The 23,718-nt window shown below is 45.9% G+C and overlaps 1 protein-coding gene across 2 annotated transcripts; it reads left to right on the forward strand.

Moving 5' to 3' along the window:
- Positions 1–6,846: 6,846 nt before the first annotated feature.
- On the forward strand, positions 6,847–23,049 carry LOC101918324 (cholesterol 24-hydroxylase). 2 transcript variants are annotated; one of them, XM_055791442.1, is made up of 15 exons: positions 6,847–7,154; positions 11,048–11,116; positions 11,410–11,491; positions 12,003–12,076; positions 12,727–12,813; positions 13,489–13,627; positions 14,227–14,337; positions 15,117–15,273; positions 15,592–15,654; positions 16,721–16,793; positions 17,232–17,316; positions 19,159–19,269; positions 19,530–19,618; positions 20,515–20,581; positions 21,468–23,049. In XM_055791442.1, exons 1-15 carry the CDS (start codon positions 7,027–7,029, stop codon positions 21,627–21,629), a joined length of 1,497 nt encoding a protein of 498 aa, XP_055647417.1. In that variant the 5' UTR covers positions 6,847–7,026; the 3' UTR covers positions 21,630–23,049. The 2 variants fall into 2 exon arrangements, with proteins under 2 accessions (XP_055647417.1, XP_027632879.1); XM_027777078.2 differs by lacking the exons at positions 6,847–7,154; positions 11,048–11,116 and having other exon boundaries at positions 11,460–11,552.
- The last annotated feature ends 669 nt before the right edge of the window (positions 23,050–23,718 follow it).

Genomic DNA, 23,718 nt, shown 5'->3' on the forward strand with positions numbered 1-23,718 from the left:
CTTTAGATAAAACTAATAAACCCTGCTGCTACATTACAACATGCCAATATACTGCCTGAATGCTGATTCAGGCTAAAGGTCTTAAAATAGCACAGAGTAATGCTGGTTACCACAGAGCAGCTGCTGTGCTGCACCTGTTACGCGGCAGTCCCAGAGCTGTGTCTAGTAACAATATGGTCTATTGCCTTCTCTCCTGATTCACCTCTGTGTCCGAGACTGGAGCATCTGCATTTGTCCTTACACATTTTTCCTTTCCTTATGTTAGCACAGCTGCGCCACATGGAGGACCCAGCATATCTCTAAGGGAACAGTGCAAACACAGCCTTGCTACCTCTTCATCTCTACCTCCAAGGCAGAGTAGCTCTGTGCAGAAGTCAGGTGGTGGTTTTTTTCACTTACATTGCCTCTGGAACCCAGCAGCCAGCCCAAGCACTGGCACGCTGTGTTGTGGTCTCTAGGATAGACATTATCTTCAGGCTGAAATAATTTGAACTTGCCATGTTCTTTCCAAGGCGTCCAATAGACAAATCCTCCCACAAGTATCTGGGTTTAGAGCTTGCTGCCAAAGCAATGGAGAGACAGTGAAATAGGTAGGTTGTTGCAGCGGGGATGCTCACTCAAATGCTGGCAAAACCCTTCTGGATGCTGAACCCTGGATGAAGCATGCCATGAGGGCATCCCCCATGTTGGGGGAGCTTGGGCTTTGCCCAGGTTCTCTGTGTCAGGTTGCAGTGTATGAACAGCACAAGGTACATATATCACGTTACTAAGCACAGCATCTTGTAATTAACACTGAAGCCACGACTCAAGTTCATGCTCAGTGGTGGCACTGTGGGCGATACTGCCACTGGATGGACAGATGAGCCTGGGCCCCCAGCTTCACATGCTGCCATGGTGTTTCTCCTGCCTTCATCTCCCCTACCAGCCTCTTCCCCACCTCTTACCAGTCACACCTTCGTGCTGGCCTTCAGCATGGCCAAGGGGGAAGAGCTGCTCACGTACCACTGCCCCACAGCCCAAACCTAGCAAAACACACTCAGGAATGCACCGAACCGAGCAGAGCCTGCCTCTTCTTTAACCTGTTAGAGTCAATATGGTTGTACGGGGCATGGGGTGGGGTGGGAAGGGGGTGGGGGTCCCCACTACATATCTGTCCTGCTGCGCATGAGCTCAGCCTGGCACTGTTTGGTAACGATCAACACAGAAATTAGAAGTGCAGAGGAGAAAACCAGTCACAAGAAGTCAATATCCAAGCCTGCTTTTCCTCTCAGAAAGATGCCAATAGACCACTTCAAAAGGTCAGATTGACATGTGAGATGCATTGGCCCCCTTAGCTACTTTCACATATAAACACACATTTTTCTATATGAAAAGAGATGTAAGTGTCATTTGGTAACTAATAAATGCATTCCAAATTTAAATTTTAAGAATTCTTATTTTTTCCTCTTTAAACAAACAAGATCTCAAACCCATTTGACATGTGTCCATACCTTGTTGTCTTGGATGACTTTCCCAAGGTTTTCATGCCTAGATTTTGCCCTGGGGCACAGGTGCAGCTATAGGATTGCCTTGAGCAATGTTTTAATGTGGTCAAAAAAGCAGCTACGATGTAAATGGCAATTATTCCTTAACAATAGTATGGTAAATAGGGATGCTATTTTTAAGGAAGAAAAAAAGTCTCTAGTGTTCAGCCAGTTGTAAGCACTGACATTAAGTAGCTTGTTCCTCAGGGCATTACCTGTTGGCAGTGACTAAACCCTTGGACTGTTTTCGTTATTATTAACCATCTTGCCAATTACTTGCCCGCTCAATGCTGGCAAATTCTATTGACTAAGAAGGATCAGGACATCAGTATATACGAGCTGGGTGAAAATCACTGCAAAGGTACGGTATTTGGCAGTGATGTGCCCACCATAGAATTTGTTTTGCAAAGGTATGGTTGACTCCTGTATCCAGCATAGTTTAACCTGTGGCAAAAGATCTCGGTTTAGGTTGGCTCATTTATTATGTGCAGTTACTTTTTCTGAGAGTTTTCCTGTCCATGTCTGAGCTGGATAACGGTCCACTGGCATCACGGCATTTGTATCCTGGGTTCAAAGATATATTTGCCTGAACACTTAGGCTATGGTAGATTCAACGGTAAGGTAAGCTGCAATTATGCAGCAAGAAAGCTTGAAAACATACATTTTCTGTCCTGAACTTTCCAATCCTTTGAGCAGAAAACTTTATCTTTTGCACTATTAAAAGCAAATGATTATTTGCCACAATATAGCAACTATGTGAAATGATCAAATGGAGGAAGGTGAAAGCACGCTGCCTGCAGACACAATGAATGTGCGGTGGACAGTGCTTCCTGGGGGATTGCCTACATGTGGCAGAGCTGCTAGAGCCAGGCAGAAGGACCAAAATCCCTAAACAGCAGTTGGTCCTAGGATTCCACCTGGACAGCGTTTCTGCCTGGGAAAGGTGGAGATGCATAGTAAAATCAGTCCTAAAGTCTGCGTTTCTGCTGAAGATGGATGAAGTGCAGTGCTCATGCTAGCCTCAGACCCCTACTAGTTCCATATGGACCTTTAGGCAGGGGGTGAGGTCTTAGGCTGTAAATTCTCCACGAGCGGTAGTAATTTAATCACCATCTGCACTTAACCAGTAGCCCACAACAGATGGAGACATTTAACAGTAAAATTAAAACCTCTTTATTTAGAAATTAATTTTATTGGAAAATTCAGACTGCCCTAGGATACCCAGCCCTCTGGCTAACTGTGTGCTGCTGAAGGCATTTCCCAGCACAAGATACTTCTGCTGTGCCTTCTCCTTGCCATCCTCACTTACAGCTTATCTGACGCTGGACTCCAGAGAGAAAGCAGTAAATGTTTTCAAACTTAAATAGCTATGAAAAGAAAAGGAAAAGACAGCAGGGGTTTGGACTAGCCCTATGTCCCATCAACTTTTCAAATTCGCCTTGTAACTTCGCACCAGTTAATGGTTCCCAGCTCTCTGCTCTTCTGTTCAGCTCCCAAGTCTCTCTTGCTCTTCGTGTTTACGGGAATATGCAAGTTGGCAAAATGTCCACACGATGGCAGTTCAGTCCCCAGCAGAAAAGTGACAGATGGGGAAGTTCAGCGAACCCAAGCCTGCACTCCTTTCCTTCTTAGAGCAGCATGCGGCTCCCAGGCAGATAATAAACTCTTGGTATAATGTCCTTCACTCAAGGATATAGAAACACGTTAGAATACAGACAAGAGGTTGTATTAAAGCTTGTTAGAATACAAACAAAAGTTTCTATTAAAGCTTATCTTTGAAGCCTGAAATACAAGGTAATTTCTGCAGTCTACCTAGCCTGAATACTTGGAAGGGGAGTTATCAGCTTATTATATTTGCATTAGAAGCTTTATTCTGAGAGCTTGCCTGGTCTACTCAGGGATCAGAACTATAACACATGGCTTCTCTGTCCCATCAAAATGTATAAAATGCCAAATATTTTATCACATCCCTGTGAGCTGCTCACAAAGAAGGTACAAGTAGGAATTTTCCACAGGAATTATTCTGAGAGTGATTTCAAATGAAAAAACACCTTACAGATAGTTACCATCTATTCTTGAAGTATGCTGAAAAAAACATTGATAAAACTCAGAAAATCAATGTTTCATCAGGAAGATCACTGGGTGGTTTTAAAGACGTGGTTTCATTAGTTAGCTTTAGTTTTTAAGCACTTTCTCTATATGATGCTATTCTTGTGATTAGATATATTTCCCTAGAGATGGGTATTCATATCATGAGGTCACGATATGTAGTGCCTGACCAAGGGGAAGGAATAGTAGCTTTTTTTCTGAAAACAAGGTTATAAAAACGCAGCCTTAACAGGCCAAAAAAAAAAAAATTAAAAAAAATCCCACCCCAAACCAAAACCAAACCAGTATCAATTAAGATAAACAGAAACAGTAGTTGGATAATATTGTTGGGTTTTGAGAATATAACAACATAATTTCCAGATTTTTTTAAAAAAATATCTGTGTGAAAGTATGTGTACTCAAAACAGATGGGAAAATAATTTCAGGGTTGTTGCAATTATTTTGAGCCAAAGAAGGAGCTACCAGTTCAAGAAAAATCAATGTTAAGATTAAATGTAGCAGAAAATCAAACAAGATTTTAAAAAATACATCCAGCTTTTGCTCCATTGTGTACTGACAGCTAGAGACTTTGTTTTCTAATATTTTGTACCATTTGATCATTATCAAGAATCAGTGTTTCTCTGAGGTTGTAATGTGGCATTACCACCAAACTCTTCCGCTATACAATGTGAAGCCAGGAAAGTGATGCTGGCCACCAAGCAAGCCCCGCAGAGCGGCCCTGCCCACCCGCAGGCTGGAAGTCTGTGGATGAAGTGATCAGGTGTATTTGTTCTCATAGGGCACCTCGGGTGTTCTTCCGTCCCTCTGCCGAGCATGGTGGCCAGCCAAAAGGAAAATCCCAGGAGCTCCTGACAGGTTTCCACAGCTTTCACAGTTTTATGATAAGTCTCTGGTCCTTCTGCCTCCCCAGGGACCTCCTGGGATGATGTCACCCAACTCCTGCCCTGCCCAGGCCAAAAAACCCAAGAGCAGGCAGGCATCAGGCATGCCCACCAGGAGGGGTACCAGTTCCTGGGGACTTCGAAAGAAAATACCTGTCATTCTCTAAGGTCTGTAATACCAAACTTTTCTTTAGCCTAGCTCACACTACAAAGCCAGTGCCATTCCTTTTACCTGCCTGGGTTTTGAACATTTTGTGATCTGTGTTTCCATGGTTGGCCAGCAGGTGTTAGCCACTAAGTTGCTAGCGAGGGCTATGCGGGCACGCATCCACACAGGAAAGCAGCATAAACAACACAGTCACAGGCTGCTACAGGTGCTCCTGAAATTCCCCTTTGCCATTGACTCCCTGCTGCCCTTCTGTCACTGACAGCCCATTCAAAATGGTTTATGTTTTGGAACAAAAATGAAATCTCTCACCTTCCACCAGCATGTGGTGTTGCTTTGATAGCCTTTTTCTGCTCGCTCTGATCTGCTGCTCTTGAACACAAGCAGAAATGACACAAGAAAGCCAAGGAAAACCAGCAGATTGTGGCTTTTTGGCACAGTCATTGCTTCCATGTGGAAATCAAAGCAAGCTCTTGGAGGTGCCTGGCAGATGATTGCTGCATCAGATGGACAAAACCAGGGTGTGCCACGAGCTACATCCTCTCCCTCCTGCTGCAGAGAGGCATGGCCACATGGGAGCTGCCGTGGGAGGGGAGCACCCCACTGGAAATGGTGGGGATGAAAACTCCTGCAGCAGCCTTATACGGTACCACAAACCAAGTCAGAGACCCACAGGTGGCAAATAGACATGATAAAAATCCAGGTAGCTTAGTATCCCATCTCCAGCCAGTTGAGTAAAGCTTGTGTGTAGAAAGAGTGCATGAATGGGATTGTCCTGCGAAAATCTGATAGTCAGGTGCCGTGCCGGCTTTTCTTTAAAGGGCATGGCAGGGCAGCAGGTATCCTGCTTCTCCTGCTGCTGCTGCAGTCAGAGCTGTGGCAGTGGTGGAGAGGAGTGTCTGCTGCCCTGCATGCAAGGTGGGCAACCTTCGAAGGGACAGAGTGGGCACAGCACGCTGCAGCGTGGGGAAGAAACCCAGGGTAGAGACAGCAGGTCTCAGAGGAGGAAGAAGGGAAGGGAGGGTTTATAGAAGACTGTGCAGGTTGGTGCAGGGATTGAAAGTTCACTGGGCTGAGGGCAGGATGGGAACACAGGAGGATGCAGTGGGTGGTTTGTGTACCCAAGAGGTCTTCTTGGGCCATTTGGAGTCTTGCTGTTCCTCCCAGAGATCCCCAGTGCAGAGCTCCTGCTGAGGCCAGTGATGGCTCCTGGATCCATTCTCCGCCACTTTCTCTGGCTCCTTGTGAACTCCTTTATTCATTTTGCCTCCACAACAGCTTGTTGCCATAAGTTCCTCCATTTAACAATTTGTGGTGAAAAATATCTTCTTCTTTTACATCTGCTGCTGGATCATTTCAGCGGGTGCCTCCTTGTTCTTGATTTATACAAAGTGATGATTGGTTTGCCCCTATTTATCTCCAAACCACTGATGGTTTTCCAGACCCCTGTCATAACCTCTCTCACTCATCCTTTCTCCAGTTTGAAGGTCTAGTCTCTTCGGCCTCTGTTTCTACACCTCTGCTGAGCTGGGAGGAAGAGTGCATGTGGTACTCATTCACAGTGGGTATGCTCGCCATTTACAGAGTCCCCTATAGACTAACACACTCAGGCATCTTGTTTTGTTCGCTGTCCCTTTTCTAATCACTGCCAATGCTCTGCTTGCTTCTTTGATCTGTACTGAGCCTTAAGCTGACGTTTCCTGAATAGGTGCCACCACGGAGTATGTGTAACTGGTTTGGATGTATATGTGCATGCATTGTTTATCTTTCTCCACATATTACTTTTCATTTATCAGAAAGGAATTTCCACCATTTTATGGCTTGGTCGCTTGTGCCCTGCAATCCTTGTGCAATTCGTGGGCAGTCAGCTTTAGCTCACCTACTTTGAATAAAACCAGATCATTCCTCATCCGCATGCCTGGATGATGGATGGGTATGTTGTGTAACACAGGGCCCGGAGCAGATTGCTCTGAAAATCTTTCATCTGCTGATTCCTACAGGCGTCAACACCAGATTCCCTTCACCTCTTATATTTTAAACAGTTAAAAATCAACAAAGAGCCTCCCCCTTCCTCAGCCTGGGACAGCTTCATTTCCCTAAGGGCCTCTGGAGGCGAGCCCCGTTAAAACGCTTCCGCAAACGGCATCCTGCCTGACCTCCTCCCGCTCCTGTGCAAGGCACCACCTTCACTCGGGCAGCCACGCACACGGATATACACGCACACACACACAGATACACACGCGCTGGGTGCCGCAGCCGGGCTCTTTAAGCGGTCCTGCCGCCGGGGCCTGCCCGGCCCTTCCCGCCCCGGCCGGGCCCGCGGCGCTGGCAGCCGGCCGCCGGGGGGATGGAGGCGCTGGGGGCGGCCGGGGGACTCCTGCTGGGCCTGTCCCTCCTGGCCTTCGGCCTGTACTGCTGCTACGTGCGGTACATCCACGCCAAGTACGACCACATCCCCGGCGCCCCCCGGGAGAGGTAAGGGGCCGGGGAGGGGCGGGGCCCCGGGGGGGTCCGGGCGGGGCGCCAGCGGTGGGAGCCGCTCAGCAGCGCCGGGCCGCGCCGTGAGGCCGTGCCAGCGCGGAAGGTAAACACCGCGGCCCGCGTCTGTGCGGGGCGAGCTGCGGGGGCGGGCCAGCAGCCCGCGGCGGTGGGCCAGCCGCCCCGCCGGCCTGTCCCGCAGCGCTGCCGGCCAGGCCTGCGCCCGGCGGCGGCCCGTGCTGCCCTGCCCGCCCCGCCGGGTCACCGCGGGCGGCCGCGGCAGCCCCAGGGCAGCGGCCTGCCGTGGCCGGCCCCGCCGTGCGCTTGCTGCCGGGGGGGGCCCGACGGGCGGGAGGGGCTGGCCGGCCCAGCACAGCCGGCCGTGCCACAGCGACCCTGGCTCCAGCCGGTGCTTCCCTGCGCACCCTCACGAGCGGGGTGCGTGGCTCCAGAAAACCCCGAGGCGTAAGTGACAAAGGGCAGCGAGAAGGCGGCCGGCCAGGCAGCGGCAGCGCCGTCACAAGGCGCCCCCGTTCAGCCTCACCTTTGGGTGCCTGTGCCCCCGTAGCGTGCCACGGGAAGGGACGCCATGCCAGCCCAGCACTCCGACACGAACACGCCTACAGGGACACCGGCTTGGCAGCCTAACTCCTGGCTTCAGCTTACTTGTGTCATCAGGGTCGGATACCAAGACTAGAGAGAGGATGGATTTTGCCATCGTTGAACCTGCCTGTCCTTAGGTGCGTTTTTGAGGCACGAAATAACACACTTGATGGCAGCTGGAGGCACCCTGCTGCTGCTTTTCTGTCCCTTCTACAGGATTTGAGGTTGTGTTAAAAAAAAAGTATTTTGAATTAAGAAATTTACAAGTGCTGAAGCTGCGAAATGGCAGAACCAGGCCTTGTCCCTTGTGTAGCCCTAATCCAAGGCTGGTTTAAAACCCAGTCAAGTTAATCAGTGGGAGAATACAGAAACAATAGGTGATCAATTTGTGTACACCGGTGCTCTCAGCAACACAGGTGTTTCTAGAAAAAATCAGTATATGTGAATAGGAATTGCTTGTTCAAAGACTAAGCGTGCTTGAAGGATTGTGTGAGGTAAAGCAGGCAGAAAGAAGATCATGATCTGAGGAGGACCTTGGAACCAAGGCAGAGACTGGAACCAAGTAGATAAATCCACTGGGACAGAGTCAGGTGATAGATTCACAGAACTGACAAGACCAAAGGAAACTTCTAAAAACTTTGGACATTGACCAATGATTTGATAAGTGCATATAAGCTGTGCTGTATCCCTTTGTTTTCTGCTACTCACTGAGGTGGCGGCCCAGCTCTGAATTGTGATTAAAGCAAGCCTAGTGGTACCCACATCTGTGTACATTTTTCCTTTAACAGTTTGCTGTTGGTGGTCAGCCTAGGATCCTTCCCAGGAAGGTTTCTAGTACCGGTATGCCTCGGTGGAAGCTTGTCTGCCATGTAAGCCCACACTGCTTGATAGCTTTTCAAAAGTACAAATTGCCAGAGACAGTCCAAACCCGCTATTTCAGTACGTGTTGCACAAACACTTCCACTCCTAAGTGTCCAAGGGAAGGAAATTCAAATACTTCCAGTTTTCAAAAGACATACATTTAAAAATAAAGGGGGAGGGGGAGGGGGTAAAGCTGGGTGCCATGTGTGGTGGTGGTCTCCCCAGTACAAGACAGACATTGGCAGACTGGAGTGAGTCCAGTGGAGGGCAGACAGGATTCTTGGGAGGCTGAGAGCTGGGCTTGGTTTGGGTGGAGAAGTGGCTGCTGAAGGGCTGAGGGGATCCACAGGCTGTTTTCAGCTACCTGATGGGTGGTTATGAGAAGATGGAGCCAGACTGTCCCTGGAGTTGCAAAAAGAAGGACAGAGGGCAATAGGCACAAGCTGACTTGAGGGAAATCCCAGTTAGGTATAAAGGCAAAAACACCCTCACCATCAGGACGCACAAATGCTGGCACAGGTGACTGGGCAAAGCCCTGAGCCAGGTACCATTGTTCTCACATTGACTGGTCTGGAGCAGAGTCTGGACTGGTGGCCTCCAGCAGTCCTTGCCGACCCAAATTACTCTGAAATGGGATTCATCTGAATCTAAACACTTCTCAGCTGAGACTGTTATCTGGTAACTGGAGAAGAGCAGCACCAGAAGCAAAGGCTGGTTTGTGTCCAGCTTGCTGCCCACTGGGACCAGCCCCCAGTTGCGGTCAGCAGATCTGCTCCCCAGCAAGCTAGTCCACAGCCTGTATCCTTTCAAGGTATTATTCTGTCCCAGATGCACAACTTTGCCTCTGCCCTTGGCTCTTTCGCTTTGATAAAAGCTTAAGAAAACCTTATTTTAGGATGAAGTATAACAGGATCTTAACAAAACCTCGCGCTTTGTCTCAGGTGTTGTGGCTGCATGATGACAAGATTATGTTATTGCCATTGATTTCCTGGGCTGATGTATTTTTATCAGAACTAATGCAGCACACCTCTAAAGGACTTGTGCAGGACAGGCTGGAAAAATGAGTCGTGGTGGCTTTGTGTCATTTTTACTGCATCAGTGGCTCACCTGTGAAGAAGGGTGGTCATGTCTTCAAAGGTTTGCTTCATATTAAAGATTTAATAACAGGCAATGGGCAAAAAGGATTTTTTTGCAAATAGATGTTTTCAGTTGATAGTGTCACATAGTTGTATATCCCAAACCAAGCCCATGCTTATTTTTTTTTCATGGCATGTAGTAAGTAATTAGGACTTCTCATTAGAGGATGAACATTTTAGGCCTGTTGTAACACCTGACTTAAATGAGTGGTGATGGGACAGGGGATGAAAAAGATACCTCTGAAGATTCATTTGTCACACCAGAGGAGCCATGAGTGGGACCTTGCTTCATGTGCTGCAGATAGAGGTTTCCAGAGCTTCAGCTAATGAAGGACTCATCTGTCGTATTTAGGGCTTTCACATCTTTTTGGAGTCCAGTTACAGTGGAGGAGTCAAGTGAAGGATTAAAAGTTTCTTTAGATGCTGGGTACCTGTGTTGAGTGCTTGTTATTTTAAGTGCCTCCTGGTTCCAACAAAAAAAAAATAAGAGCCTGTTTTTCTTCTATAGCTTGTTTATACTAAAAAGGATGATAGCATGGCTGTCTGTCTCTCAAATGGAAAACAGGTCTCGAGCGCAGCTTGCTTCATTTAGAGAGAAGCCTGGCCAAATTTTTCTTCAGATGTATGCAAAGCCGGTGGGAATTCACCACTTGCAGCCGAAGGAAGAAACTGATCTCTTAACTTTAATGCAGCTGTTGTATTTGAAGAGTTAACCTTTTACTAAATTCTGCAATTTCTGTATTAACCAGCGATTATCCTTCTAGGTTGCCCTCTTTTTTTTTTTTTTTTTTTTTTCCCAGCATTTGGGGTGACATGGCTTTAGACAGGAGGTGGTTTCTAATTTTACTCAATTTAACTCCGTTGACAGAACTAAAGTTATGCTTACCAGGGCTGAGCATGTATTGAAGAATGTTTAAGCAAATGTGTGTTGTATGTACAGAAACATGATAGATGCAGTCGAGATTCAGTCAGCTAGACAAGGAGCAAAGCAGTTTGCTGGGAGCTCCCACCCAGACCCAGATATCTCCTATAATACAGCAGCAAAAGAGACCTTGTCCTGCCTCTCTGCACTGGTTTGCCTGGCTGCCCAAGTGCACCAGCCTGACCCTGGTCCCCAGCTCATTCATGTGAGGGCTGGGCATTGGCACAGTTAGGTCTTACTTTTGCCTTTCCTGAGAAGGAGGAAAACTGAGCAACACTCGTATTGCATCACTGAGCAACAAGGATTGCAGTCCATACAAAATCCTATGTTGGCATTGTCATGACACTCTTAACCTTCATTTTCTGCAGCTTTTTATTTGGACATCTGCCGATCTTGTGGAGGAAACAGGATTTTATGCATGATTTCTTCCTGCAGTGGTAAGTTGAGACACATTAATAACAGTGAATGGGCTAGCCCTGTAGCATAAATTGGGAAATCAAGGCACAGGGGCTCTGAATTATATATTTAGCATCATTCAGAAGGTCAGTAGAGGTGCTACAGAGAGAACGCTGATCTTTCTCTTAATGACTTTATTCACTGAAGACTGCAGTAGTTCCCAGTACATGCTGCTTTGGTCCTTTGAGGTTATTAGGTCTGAACTGTTTACATGTTGGTGGTTTGTACCATAATTATCTAATTATTTTTTTCCTTCTCCCTTCTTTTCTTGTAGGGCAGAAAAATATGGACCTATTATACGGCTGAATGCCTTTCACAGAGTCTCAGTGCTGATTCTGAGTCCTGAAGGAGTGAAGGTGATGCAAAATAAAGCCAAATCAACAGCGGGGATTGGCCTGGCCCTCCAGAAAGAGTGAGGTGATGCCTGATATTCAGGGCAGCATGGTGCAGCCAGTTCATGCCTGCAGAGAGAGTGGCTCTGGCTGACTTAGGAGCTTGAGGTGCTCTGATCGGTTGATTTGCTTTGTAACCTTTATTTAAACAACAGGTAGAGCAAGCATCCACCATTTCAGAAAAGGAGACTCTCTGCAAGAGCTTAATATCTCAAATGTGTGAGGCATGAGGGACTGAATTTCTTCCTCTAAATCTTTGCAATAACCACAGAGTGAGATTTCAGGTCATTGGGCAAAATCTGCTAGAGGCATGCAAAACAATCTAGCAGCACAGGAGCTGGGGAATTGGGGCACACCAAATAATTAATCTAGTCTTCAGACTATTGCTACAGGAGGAAAAGAGTGAGTGGCTTTTTATGTTTTGTCTGGGAAACAGATCATGCTCAGTATTCACTGACCTGAGATTTGATTTTAGGAGTTCTTGATGTCACCACAGTACCCAAAGGATCCGCTGGTGTATGGTCGTATCTTCAGCTTATTTGGTGAGAGGTAGGCTAAACACACCTGAAGCCATTATGATCTGAAAATAAGTGCAAGATTAATAACATCACAGGCATTGTCTCAGACCATTTACCTTAGTGTGGGGACCAATAACTAATTCCAGGCATACATAAGCAGCATGTACCTATTAAAATACGTGTCAAGTCAAATGTCTTCCCAGTCAAGGAGGAGGTTATGTTGAATTTTTTTTTACCTTGACGATATTTCCCCCTTCTGTAGATGTTGAGTTAGTCTCAGAATAGTTTGTTCAAAACTTAGAGTTTTAGATGACTGAATTATTCCTTAATGCATGCAAATTTCCAGCTCCTAAGTTCAGTAATAGAAAGGGATTTTTCTCTGTTAGCCTGAGGCTTTAGAAAAATAATAATCCAATTGTTATAGTAAGTATGTGCATAACAGCTGTAATGAACCAGCATCTTATTGAACTCGGCAGTCCATGCCAACCAGGCAAAACATATCTGCATTTCAGTCGTTGTCCATAGTGATGTAACAGTTGTGTAGTCAAAGCAGCACAGTGCTCCCTACGTGTGGGAAAAATGCAAGAAAACAGATGTGAAAGAGTTATCTTTGTGACTACGTGGGATTCTGTGGGCTCCCTTGCTGAAAACCGTTCCTTTCCTTGTTTTCCTAAATGTTAGGTTTCTAGGGAATGGCTTGGTAACTGTTTGCAACCATGAGCATTGGCACAAGCAGCGGAGGATAATGGATCCAGCTTTCAGCCGAACGTAAGGCAAATATCTTTGGGTTGATCTAGTGCTTATTTCTACTGTATTTTCATGATTCTTTGTGTCGTTGATTCGTTATTTCATAAGAAAGAGAAAAAAAACATTTAGTGCCAAAATCATGTTTTACTTAGTCCAACACACCATTTCTGGAACAGGTATAATTTTACCAGATTTCCCATGGGACAGTGACACCCGTAAGAGCTCAGCGACAGCAGAAAGGTCACAGGGTTGCATATTTGGGAATGTGGTGATAGCTGCCTTATTTTGGCAGAAAACAGACCTCAGGGATTTGATGTGGGCAAGCCTCATCATTCACCTGAGTGATTCCCTGTGTGAGATACCGTGTGATTGATAAGCAGGGGGTTGGTCTGGTTTGCTTGTGTGTGCCTCAATGCGTTGTGTTTAGGGTCTCAAGATGAAGTCCGCGTGCTTTGGCATGCACAGGCCAAAGCCCTTTGCCACAACAGCCGTTGTTTACATGGCAGGACAGGGTGGGGCTGCTATAAGAAGCATTTAGCTCATTTTATCTGTTTGATTTTTAAAGTATAAAGGCAAATTTATTACAAATAAAAGAAAAAACTTTACCGTTTTCTGTGGAAGATAATGAAGGTAATTTTGTCTGAGCAAAGATGTCCTCTCCAGAGCCTCCATCTCTCATTTTTATTGATTGTTCAGCTACCTGATGGGTCTGATGGAAACTTTTAATGAAAAAGCAGAGGAGCTGATGGAGAAGCTAGAGGAAAAGGCAGATGGAGAAAAAGAGTTTAGCATGCTAACGATGATGAACCGGGTGACTATGGATATCATTGCAAAGGTACCAGCTGTCCGCTTTCTTGTTTCCTCTGCAACTAACAAGAAGGAATGGAAGTAACAAGTACCAGCAGCAGGATGTGATCAGGAGCTGGAGCCAGGGAACAAAACCTTTACCCACTAGTGCCAGAAGAGCTGAAGGACTAAGTAATTGTGCCACTTCCATTTGGGCTGAGCCGTAGGGAGGGGCAGTTAGGTTGCACAGCCTGGTTGTGGCCTGCAGGATGGGGACCCTTTGCAAAAGCCCTTACAGCCTCATACCTCCCACCCCTCCTGCTGAAAGGGGCACACCAGTGCTTGCTCTTGTGTGGATGTTGTGTTACTACATTATATGTCAGCATGAAGTCTGCCTTACGCTCACTTTTCCCTTCTCTATGCAAAAAGTTTGGGATGAACGGAGAGTAATAGTAAATTATTAACACCCCAGATAAGGAGGAAGCATAATGTAGATATTGCCCTTCCCTCACAGCCTCCTGCAAGGTGGGGTGTAGCTTGAGGTGTTTTTAGGAAAAGGCGGTGGTGTGAGGCTGTTCTGCTGTTTCACCCCAGCCCCAGAGAGCCAGGAGGATGCAACAAGTTGCCTTTTTCTCTCCTGCTCTTCAGGTAGCCTTTGGCTTGGAATTAAATGCACTGAGTGATGACCAGACACCTTTCCCGCACGCTGTGACTATGGTTTTGAAGGGGATGGCCAAGATGCGCATGTCCTTCATGCAGGTCTGTATGCTTTTCACCTCAGTCCTTTCTGCTCGCAGCCAGCTGGAGCCTGTGCTCCTGCATGAGTTAGTGGGTTGGAGCTGTGCGAGGCCCATATACGATGGGGAAACAGTCACCTGTAGCTCCTTCCCTCTAGCATGCCTCAAGATAAAATTCATTTAGTGCTTTAAAACACTTGCATAATTAACATTAACATTTAATGCTTCCTTTCTCTTTCTGCTTTCTCTTCCCCTCTCATGTATTGTCTTCTTATATGGTTTTACACTTGCCCACCCATCACTGCAAAAATTGAGATTTTTGCCATTTGTCCAAGAAGGATGGCAGCCTTCACTCAAGGTAGAAGAAATTTGAACATTCTTACCATAAAGAAATTGTATTTTCAACACAAATTAATATGCTAGGAAATTATGTATGTAATAAGAAATATTTAAGTTAACATTTCACAGTTTCCAGAAGCTGTATTTTAGGCTTTTAGAGCTTCTGTTTTCCTTTTTGGGCCCCGAGGTGAGATTCTGTATTGCATGCTGCAATTTATTTCCATGGAGAGGTAAGGAATTTTGCTCACAGTGCCCAAAACATCAGCTGTAACAAGGCAGGACATCAGCATGCACAGAAGGAAATATTTCTCATTTCAACTCAAACCCTTCACTTGGAGAGAGCAGACATTTTTGTGGCAGATATCATTTAGCAGAAAGCAAGGTACTCGCTTGAAAAATAACATTAGCAATATTTTTTTACCAGCAAAAGGAATAAAATGACTGAAGAAATTCTGTATTCAGTACATGCCAGGGAATCAGAAGCTGGTAAAGGAGGTCAAGGAGAGTCTGAGGCTGCTGCGGCGTGTGGGGAAGGAGTGCATTGACCAGAGGAGAGAGGCCATCCAGAATGGGAAGGAAGCCACACTGGATGTCCTTACGCAGATACTGAAAGGAGACGGTAGGGGACACATTGCTGTTTGATTGAATTTCTCTATGGCACATTCTGCCATGAGATTCAGGAGGAATTGTTTTGGGGATCTGAACTTTGATCCTCCTTTAATGTCTTTTTCACACTATAGTGAGAGTTGCTTTGAAGATTCCCTGTTTCTTTCTGTTAGATCAAATATTGGTTGCAAATCACTGTCGAGTTGCCCATTCTGTATCTCCTCCCAGTGCCACCGCAGACAAAATGTGCAAAACAGGGAAGGGCATTCTGGCTGTTCCAGCTGGGGCACGCGGGTGTCTTCTAATTTTGTTTGGTTTTCCCTCTTGACAGCTCTGGAGGGAACTAGAGATGACGAAAACATTCTGGATAACTTTATCACTTTCTTTATCGCAGGTTGGTAGTCTTTTAATGCTTGGATATGTCATGTGGGAAGCTGTACCCATTCTTGGGCTGTCTACAGGGTCATGATTAATGTCCTTGCTCACTCCATGTGATGCTGCTGTAACCAGGAGTCACTTGGTTGGAAGACAGCAGTATTACACTAGCGTAGGACCTGCTGGGTGAAGTCTGAAGAGAACCCTTAGTTTTCTCGTAGGCAAATGATATGTTATAGCGCCAGTCCAGTGGTTTCCAACCTGTGGTACAGAGGGCAGCAGTGTCTGCTGGGGTGTAAGGCTATTTCTTATGAGTTCTGGCACTGCCTCAAATCCTGCTAAACCCCACTGAAAGCATCTTCAACATGTCCTCATGTCATCTCACCCACATGATTAAACAAATTCTTGCCTTAAGAGCGCTAGTCAGTGCTTGGTAGGAGAGAGCACTGTGAGGCCTATTGGAAAAAGCAGGGGCTAAGATGATGCATGAGGTAAACAACATAGAAAGATTTACCTTGCAAGTCAGTAGGAATTAGGTTTCTTAGAAAGTGAGGTCAAAACACTGTTCTCTCACAAGAAAAGTGTTACTGCAACAAATAAATTTTTTGCAGAAGTCTGTTTTCTGCAATGCTTTAAAATAATACATCTGCCTATCCATGAAACAATGAAAACTATGCATATAAAGCAGACTTTTCAAGACAGACAGTGAGAAGTTCTGTTTTCCCTCCAAACCAGTAAATCCTTGCTTCTCAGCAGAACCGTGTGTCCCGTAATGTGACAAGACAAATACAAAACCTCACTTGCCCTTCTGTTAGGGAGCTCATAACCAGTAGGTGCCATACGCAGCCACTGCAGCGTTCAGCAAGATGGCTTGTATCTTTAGCAGCTACATCTTGTCATTCCTGAAAGCTCCTTACATAGAATCTACATCCCTTTTAGTGTTTCCTTTTATTTCTAGCATACTTGAACTAAAACATTTGGAGCCTGATGTTTAAAGTTTCCTGTTCACAGCCACACTTGTAAACCATCTTTGTGTCATATTATTATTTCATACTAACCTTGAAACCAATTTTTGGTGTCGTTAGGTCATGAAACCACGGCCAATCAGTTGTCATTTACAGTAATGGCACTGGCTCAGCATCCTGAAATACTGGAAAGGTATGTGTGCTCCAGTTTGCAAACCCAGCTTGCTGTTAATTTCAAGGTAAACTTAATTGTAAGGATTATTAAAAAGCTAGGATTGATTCCCAATAAATTTTAGTCTGCCTTCCAAAATAAAGTTTCATAGTCCCAATATATCTAAAATTTTTTAAAAAAGCTTAAGATTATTTCAATTCTATCTAGGTAATTTTTTTCTTCCCAAAGCCTTTGTACATACTGGTCCCAAATCCTACCTGATGTGGCTGCACTGGATGCACATTGCTCCATCCTGATACAAGGCACAAGTTCAGGCAGGCTGGCTGGGAATCAGTAGGCATCTTGCCTAAGGGTGGCAGTTGAAGGCCAACTCTGTCTGGAAAGTGAAAAAATGTAATTTGTCAACTTGCCTAGCAAGAAACGGGTGTCTGCAGTTAACATTTTTTAATTTAACTGCAGGCTTCAGGCAGAAGTGGATGATGTTCTTGGTGCCAAGAGAGACATTGACAATGAGGATCTTGGCAAACTCACCTACTTATCACAGGTACTGTGGAAGTGAGGTAAAATACTTGTGAGAGCTGTTTGGTAGCACCTCTGCCATGTCATGGAGGAGCCCCGCATTTTTAAAATTTTAAGAACAATGCCAGTATTTGGTCCTGACAGTGTTTGTCCTCAGAGAGCCAGCAGGCAGGTACTGTAAGCCATTTGCAGCAGCCCAGCCTTGTTGGGAAGGATGCTCCTCAGATTTCTTTCCAGAGTCCCACACAATTCCTTCACTGCTTTCCTTAATTATTACCAAGCTGGGAACTAGAGTGGGGTTGCTTAATCCCTACCTGTTTAAGCTGAAACTATAGCCGTATTTTAAGAAGGATTTGCCGCTTCAAGCCCAGCCTGTGTATGAATCCCACGCACTTCCCAAACTCACAGCTCTATCTTTGTTTGATTATTGTTAAAGCATTTCCAGCTATGATCTCACCACACGCCATAAACTCGGTGGGATTTGAGGACATCCAAAAATAATGGCTGGGTTTTGTAATTTCTCTTTTTTAAAAAAATGTATTTATTATTCAGTCTTGAAACCCTCTTCAGTCACTCAGGGGCAGGGAGGGGGAAAGAGAGTTTGGTTCTAAAAGAGGTGTTGTGTATAGAAATGCTAGTTGGTAGTGAACTACAAAACCAGGGCTTGGCTACTTGCCAGCATTTGTGTTGCTAATCCTTTTTCACAAGATGAGGGACACCACTAGCCCTCAGTAGAGGCTGAATCCCCATCTCAGCAGCTATTCTTCTGCTTATATTTCCCTGCTTGCTATGATCACATTTCTCTTAAACTGTCCTGCTGAGGTGGATGATGGTGTTTTACCATTTGCATTATCCTATCCCATGAACCACTGTGCTTTGACAGTGGATAGATCTCAAAGGTGTGTTTCTCATAAGGAAAAGGCATCTCTGTGATTACAGAAATCAGCAGGCTTCCTTAGACTTCACCAAATACCATCACAATTACACCACTCCAATTAGGATGAGGTATCTAAGCTTTTCAGTTTTAAGACAGATCACATGAGAGCCTTTCAAAGCAGAACAGAACAAGCTTGGATCTGTACAACCAAAATCACAGTTGCCCTTGGTCAGAGACAGTCCATCAATGGAGAATCAGAGACCACAGGACTCTTCTCCTGTCACTCAGGCAATTCTGAATCTTTTTGTCCATGCTTCTTTTTCATTAATCCACTCATGCATACATGCTGTTAATTGCATTTGCAGTGCGATGCTAATGTGCGCTGTTAATTAGGTTTCACTTTGATGAAATAAGCCATTCTTACAGCTCACTGCCACCAAAAGAAGTGGTCTCATTCCATTTTTTCCCTCACTATTGCCTATTAATTTTCCTTTGCCAGGTTGTTTTTTGTCATTTTGGTGCTCTGACCTGGCTCAGCTCCCCGAGCAGCAGAAGCAGGACAAAGGCAGGAGCAAGAGCACAGTGCTGAGAGTGGGAAGGAGGTGGGAGCCGGCGCTGAGAATAGCACACTGGGGGCATGAGACTTCACTCTTAGATATTCCCTTTGAATTTGCTTCCCAGTACTTTTTTGGCTTAGTTGTTGACCTGACTTGAGGTGTCAGATCTGTTCAATGTGTGGCATCTTTTGAATTTCCTGTGTTTTATAATTCCTTTTCTCTGTGTTTTACCAGTTGTAAGAAAGAACCTGAAGGAGCTGACTTATCCATATATTTTGCCCACAGAAGTCCAAGACAGATACACCAGCATCTGTTCCATAAGTCAAAAGCTCCCATTTAGCCAAAGTGAAAGGCCATGGGGAAGTAATTAATTTTATTTCTGCTTTCTGCACCATATTAACTAACTGACCTTTTGTGCTTTTTGCTAACGCAGGTTTTGAAGGAATCACTGCGGCTGTACCCACCTGTCCCGGGGACGGTACGCTGGTTGGAGGAGGAGCACATCGTTGATGGTGTCAGAATTCCTGCAAACACGACACTTGTTGTGAGTCCTATCCACCATCAGCTTTTTGCTGCTCTGTTGATCCAAATGTAATGGATCTGTGTGTCAGAGGGCCAAAATCCTCCCGGGGCCTATTGCTACTGGCGCCTCTGAAATTTTGGCCAAAACTGGGGTATGAAGTGGGGCTCTGGATTGTTTTTGCCTGGGGAGTGGAAGGCAGTTGTGGTTTTGTACCGGTGACAGCAAAGAGGCATTTTCAGTGTGCTGCTCCTCACTAATGCAAATAATCTCGTTCTTGACAGTTTAGCACGTATATGATGGGAAGGATGGAAAAGTATTTCGAGGATCCACTCACTTTCAATCCAGACCGGTTTAGCAAAGATGCACCTAAGTGAGTTTCTTTTTACTCCCAGGTTATTAAATATGTAATAAGGAACCATTACAGGAAAAGATTTCAAGGGGAAAAAAGGCAGGATAAAACTATTTTTCCATTCCACTATGAGTAACACTAAATCCTTATCCAAATGCAAATAGAGCGCAATAACTTGCAGCTTTTGGCCAGAAGTTCTTTTGACAACAGAATACCTTACAAAGAAAGACCAATACTAATGTTATTTAATGTTTGTATCAAGGTCAAAGCTTTGAGCCAAAACCAGATTGAATATTTGCCTTGGTGCAATACAAACATTTAATGTGCAACAGCCCTGGCCCCAGGATGCTTGAAGTGTCTGTGCATTAAAGAGGGAACAAGGGACAGAGGATGCTGTTCAGCCAAGTGGGCAGGCAGCCTAAGTCTGAGCAGTAGCTGGGAGTGCAATAGGAGGGACCGGTGACCTGAACAGTTGGTGCTGGTCTCTGCATCTACCTACTTCATGAGGCAGGGGTTCTACTTCAGCCTAGAGTTAGTTTGGTCTCCTGACCAAAAGCCCTCTCACTCACATGGTTCAGAGCTGCCCAAAGGAGCAATAATTGGGTGGATTGTTATATCCTCCTGATGGGCTGGAGAGCACTTAGGGTATGCTTGACACTCAGCTTTGAAATAAGGTTTGCACACATCAGAACAGCTGTGTGAGCTGAGCCATATAATAAGTGGAGATGACAAGGAAGCTAGCTGCAGAGCTGCATTGCTGCTCCAAAGCAAAAAAATGTTCATTTGGAGGTTGTCCTAATGAGTCAGCTAGGTGAGGTGATATTTAGACTATTTCCTTGCTACTGTGATGAAATATTTGCTTGTTTCTTTACAACCAAGCTGTCAAGAGTGACAGTTTTGAACATTTTTCTTTGCAGGCCATATTACTGCTATTTTCCATTCTCTCTGGGACCCCGATCCTGCATCGGGCAGGTGTTTGCACAGGTAAGCAGAGGCCTGGAATGATGCTTCATTAACTGGCACTGGGCCAGGTCAGGGTGTGCTGGCTGTGGCTGGTGGTGGGGGACCAAAGGCCACACTGATGGTGCACTGATCCTCTTCCCTCTGGAGGGCAGATCCCCACTGTGCCCATGACATGGCATGTCTCTCAAACACTGTCACATGAGCAGACATACATGTACCACACTGGTCCCACGTTACCCGTGTGCGCATGCAGACCAGGTGTCTGTAGGGGAGGGGGCAGCAGGCTGCTCTCCCTCTGAACTGTCTGGGTGACCCTGCTTGAATCAGAACCCCTTGATGGGAATCGCAGTCAACATCCCTTTGCCAGCTGAGGTCAGACACGTGGGGGTGTGCAGGGGCTCTTAGGGACCACCCCGTGGCTGCAGCTGGCAGAGTTAAGGCAGGGAAAACATCAGCTGGCAGAAGGGCATAAGGCAGGACTGGCAATGAGAAGGTGAAGAGAGGGCTGTGTGGATGGGAGGAACAATTTAATGCAGTATATGAGCATGGCAGAGAGCATTTCAGAAAGACAGAAGGCCAGCTCTTTGGGTGTGTGCTGTGAGTTCATCTAAGCACCACTGCTCAAAATCTTCAGATTAAAGTGCTTAGTTTTCCACTCTGATTTCCAAAATGGGGTTAGTGCATGAACACAAGGACCGATCTTGGTACCTGTTGGTTGTCTTCAAATCCAGGAAGGCCCAGACGACTGTTCTTCCTGCCCAAACTCAGATGGCTGCGTTTACACAGCAACATTTAACTTTTAAATCTCTATACTGACAAAGCAGCGTGACATAATACACTGACTTTAAGTAGCTGCAGTCCAAGCTGTATTTGCTGTCACTGATGATGAATTTGCTGTTCTTAACAGATGGAGGCGAAAGTGGTGATGGCAAAACTGCTGCAGAGGTTTGAATTCCAGCTGGTACCAGGGCAGAGTTTTAAACTCGTGGATGCTGGAACCTTAAGGCCACTAGATGGAGTAATGTGTAAATTAAAGCCAAGGAACCCTGCAAGAGGCTGCCGGGCGTGACTACTGGGAGCATGACATGGTAGTGATAGTGTTTCTTCTGATTTTGAAGATCTTCACACTAATTAAAGGTTAGACTTTGCAGGCCCCTTTAGAGGATTAGTAGACTGAAATGTTTTCCTAGCCTTCCTCATCATTTACTGAAGAATACCTTAGGGGAGTCACTCCAGTGAGCATCTTCAATCTGGAAGTATACCTGGAATTGCAAAGTATGTTGTTTTTCCTGGATGGCTATTTGGTTCTGACCAGACTTGGAAAAGTTTGGTGTTCCTTGAGCTCCACACAAACCTACACCCCAGCTGATAGTTTCCACTAAGTTTGCTTAAGACACAACGTAGTCTTAGTTAAGCCCTTGTTTGGGGAGTTTCCTACTTAGACAATGAAATCAGAAAACTTAGTGGAGCACAAGATTTGGGTTGAACTTGGGAAGAGAAGTCTGGAGATATTCTCTTGGTCAAAGCAATTTTCCCATCCCTGCTCTAAATGAGAAGAACAATTGGTAGGAGCAATCTGAAACAAAAATCAGAGACTAAGGTCACTACTTTTCCCTGTTGCTTCTACCCAGTTTAATTTAGTCTTTCCTACTTCTTCCGGTATTATTCAGAGCATAGGTTCCCAGTCCATGTTGTAGAAGGGGGCTTCCTCCTACCCCTTCCCACAGCCTGTGCCCATTGTCCTGAGATACTGTTTTGAGAGGGAGGGGGTCCTGCTGGGCTTATTTTGACCTGGATCATTTTCCCCATCTGATTTACTCACAAAGTACGCCAGCACTTGGGCCAAGTTGTCTAGTAGGTACAGCAGGGTTGGAAGTAAGTGCCTGGAAGCACATACTGCTTAAAGTGATGCTGCTGCTGAACAAATGTGTCTGCAACTTGAGCTAGAGGCAGGAGAAGGTCCCGCACCACCTTCTGCAGATGTGCCAGAATTGGTCACTGCATGTAGGCTTGCAGCCTAGTTCTGCTAGGGAAAAAACTATTATGTGAAAATGCCACCTTCCAGAAATGTGTGGATACCTAATAGGAGTTTGTGCCTCATCACAGAATACAGGGAATTTAAGACATTTGGTACTGCCGCTTTCTTTCTTACCTTTTTGAATTCAAAAGGCAAGAACGCAGTCTGTACACTGCCAAGTTCCTGTGGTGGTTTCTACACCAGGAGAGTAACGTCCCAGAGCCTTCCCGGCTCTGCTGCTGTTGTGCACATTCAGTGCAGCAGTGGGATAGCAGGCTAATAAGGTTGCTGTAGCTTTTGGTAATATAAATAACATCATAGAGTGTGCTAATATGACTTACACCCAGGGGTGCCAATACCTGTATTGCTAGGGGAAGTTTAGTCCATGAGTAGATCAAGTCTTCAAGCCCTTGTGCTGGATATCTGCCTATGTTCTCCTAGACATTAATAAAATCTTACTGGGAAATCAGGACTCTCCAGCTGGATGTGTGTTACTGGGATCTAATGTGATCAGGAGTGGGATGCTTGGTGCCAGTTGGGCTAGATGTGCTGATCGTGTAACAAAAGGCTGAATCTTGAGAATATGTCAAAGGGAGGGAAGTGCAGTGCAGGGAGTAGTGGGGGAAGCTGTGATGGGGAGTGCGCTGTGAACAGCACGCAGACAGCTCAACAGACAGGCTGGCACATTGTGCTGTGGAAATGCGAGATGCCACCAAGCCAGTTCTCTGCTGTGCCCTACTAACAAATGAGCTGAGGTGCATTAGTTGCACAAACACATACTGCTTTCTGCTACCCCTGCAATGGGGACAGGTGCCTCCAAGGAGGGCTGAATAAGGGTGGTAGCATGTTAAAACCCTGCAGCAAGTTTTGTGAGACATCATCTGCCCGAGACATAGGCTTCCTGCCTGCTCTGTGCTTACTGTCAGAGGATGCTGTTCCTGCTCTCTCTGCAAGCCCAAATGCCATCCAGCTCTCCAGGGACGGCTGACACAGGCTTTTCTCCTGTTTCTGCACCCAAGAACTCCCGCCTGTCAATGCTGATCGTCTTCCAGCAGATGGCAAGCTCTCATTTTCCATGCACCCAACAGGAGCAGCGCTCCTCAGCCTTGACAGCTCTTTCTCTTGGGAGACAAGCTGTCCT

This window comes from Falco peregrinus, chromosome 1 (genome assembly GCF_023634155.1).
Source record: "Falco peregrinus isolate bFalPer1 chromosome 1, bFalPer1.pri, whole genome shotgun sequence".
Taxonomy (NCBI): domain Eukaryota; kingdom Metazoa; phylum Chordata; class Aves; order Falconiformes; family Falconidae; genus Falco; species Falco peregrinus.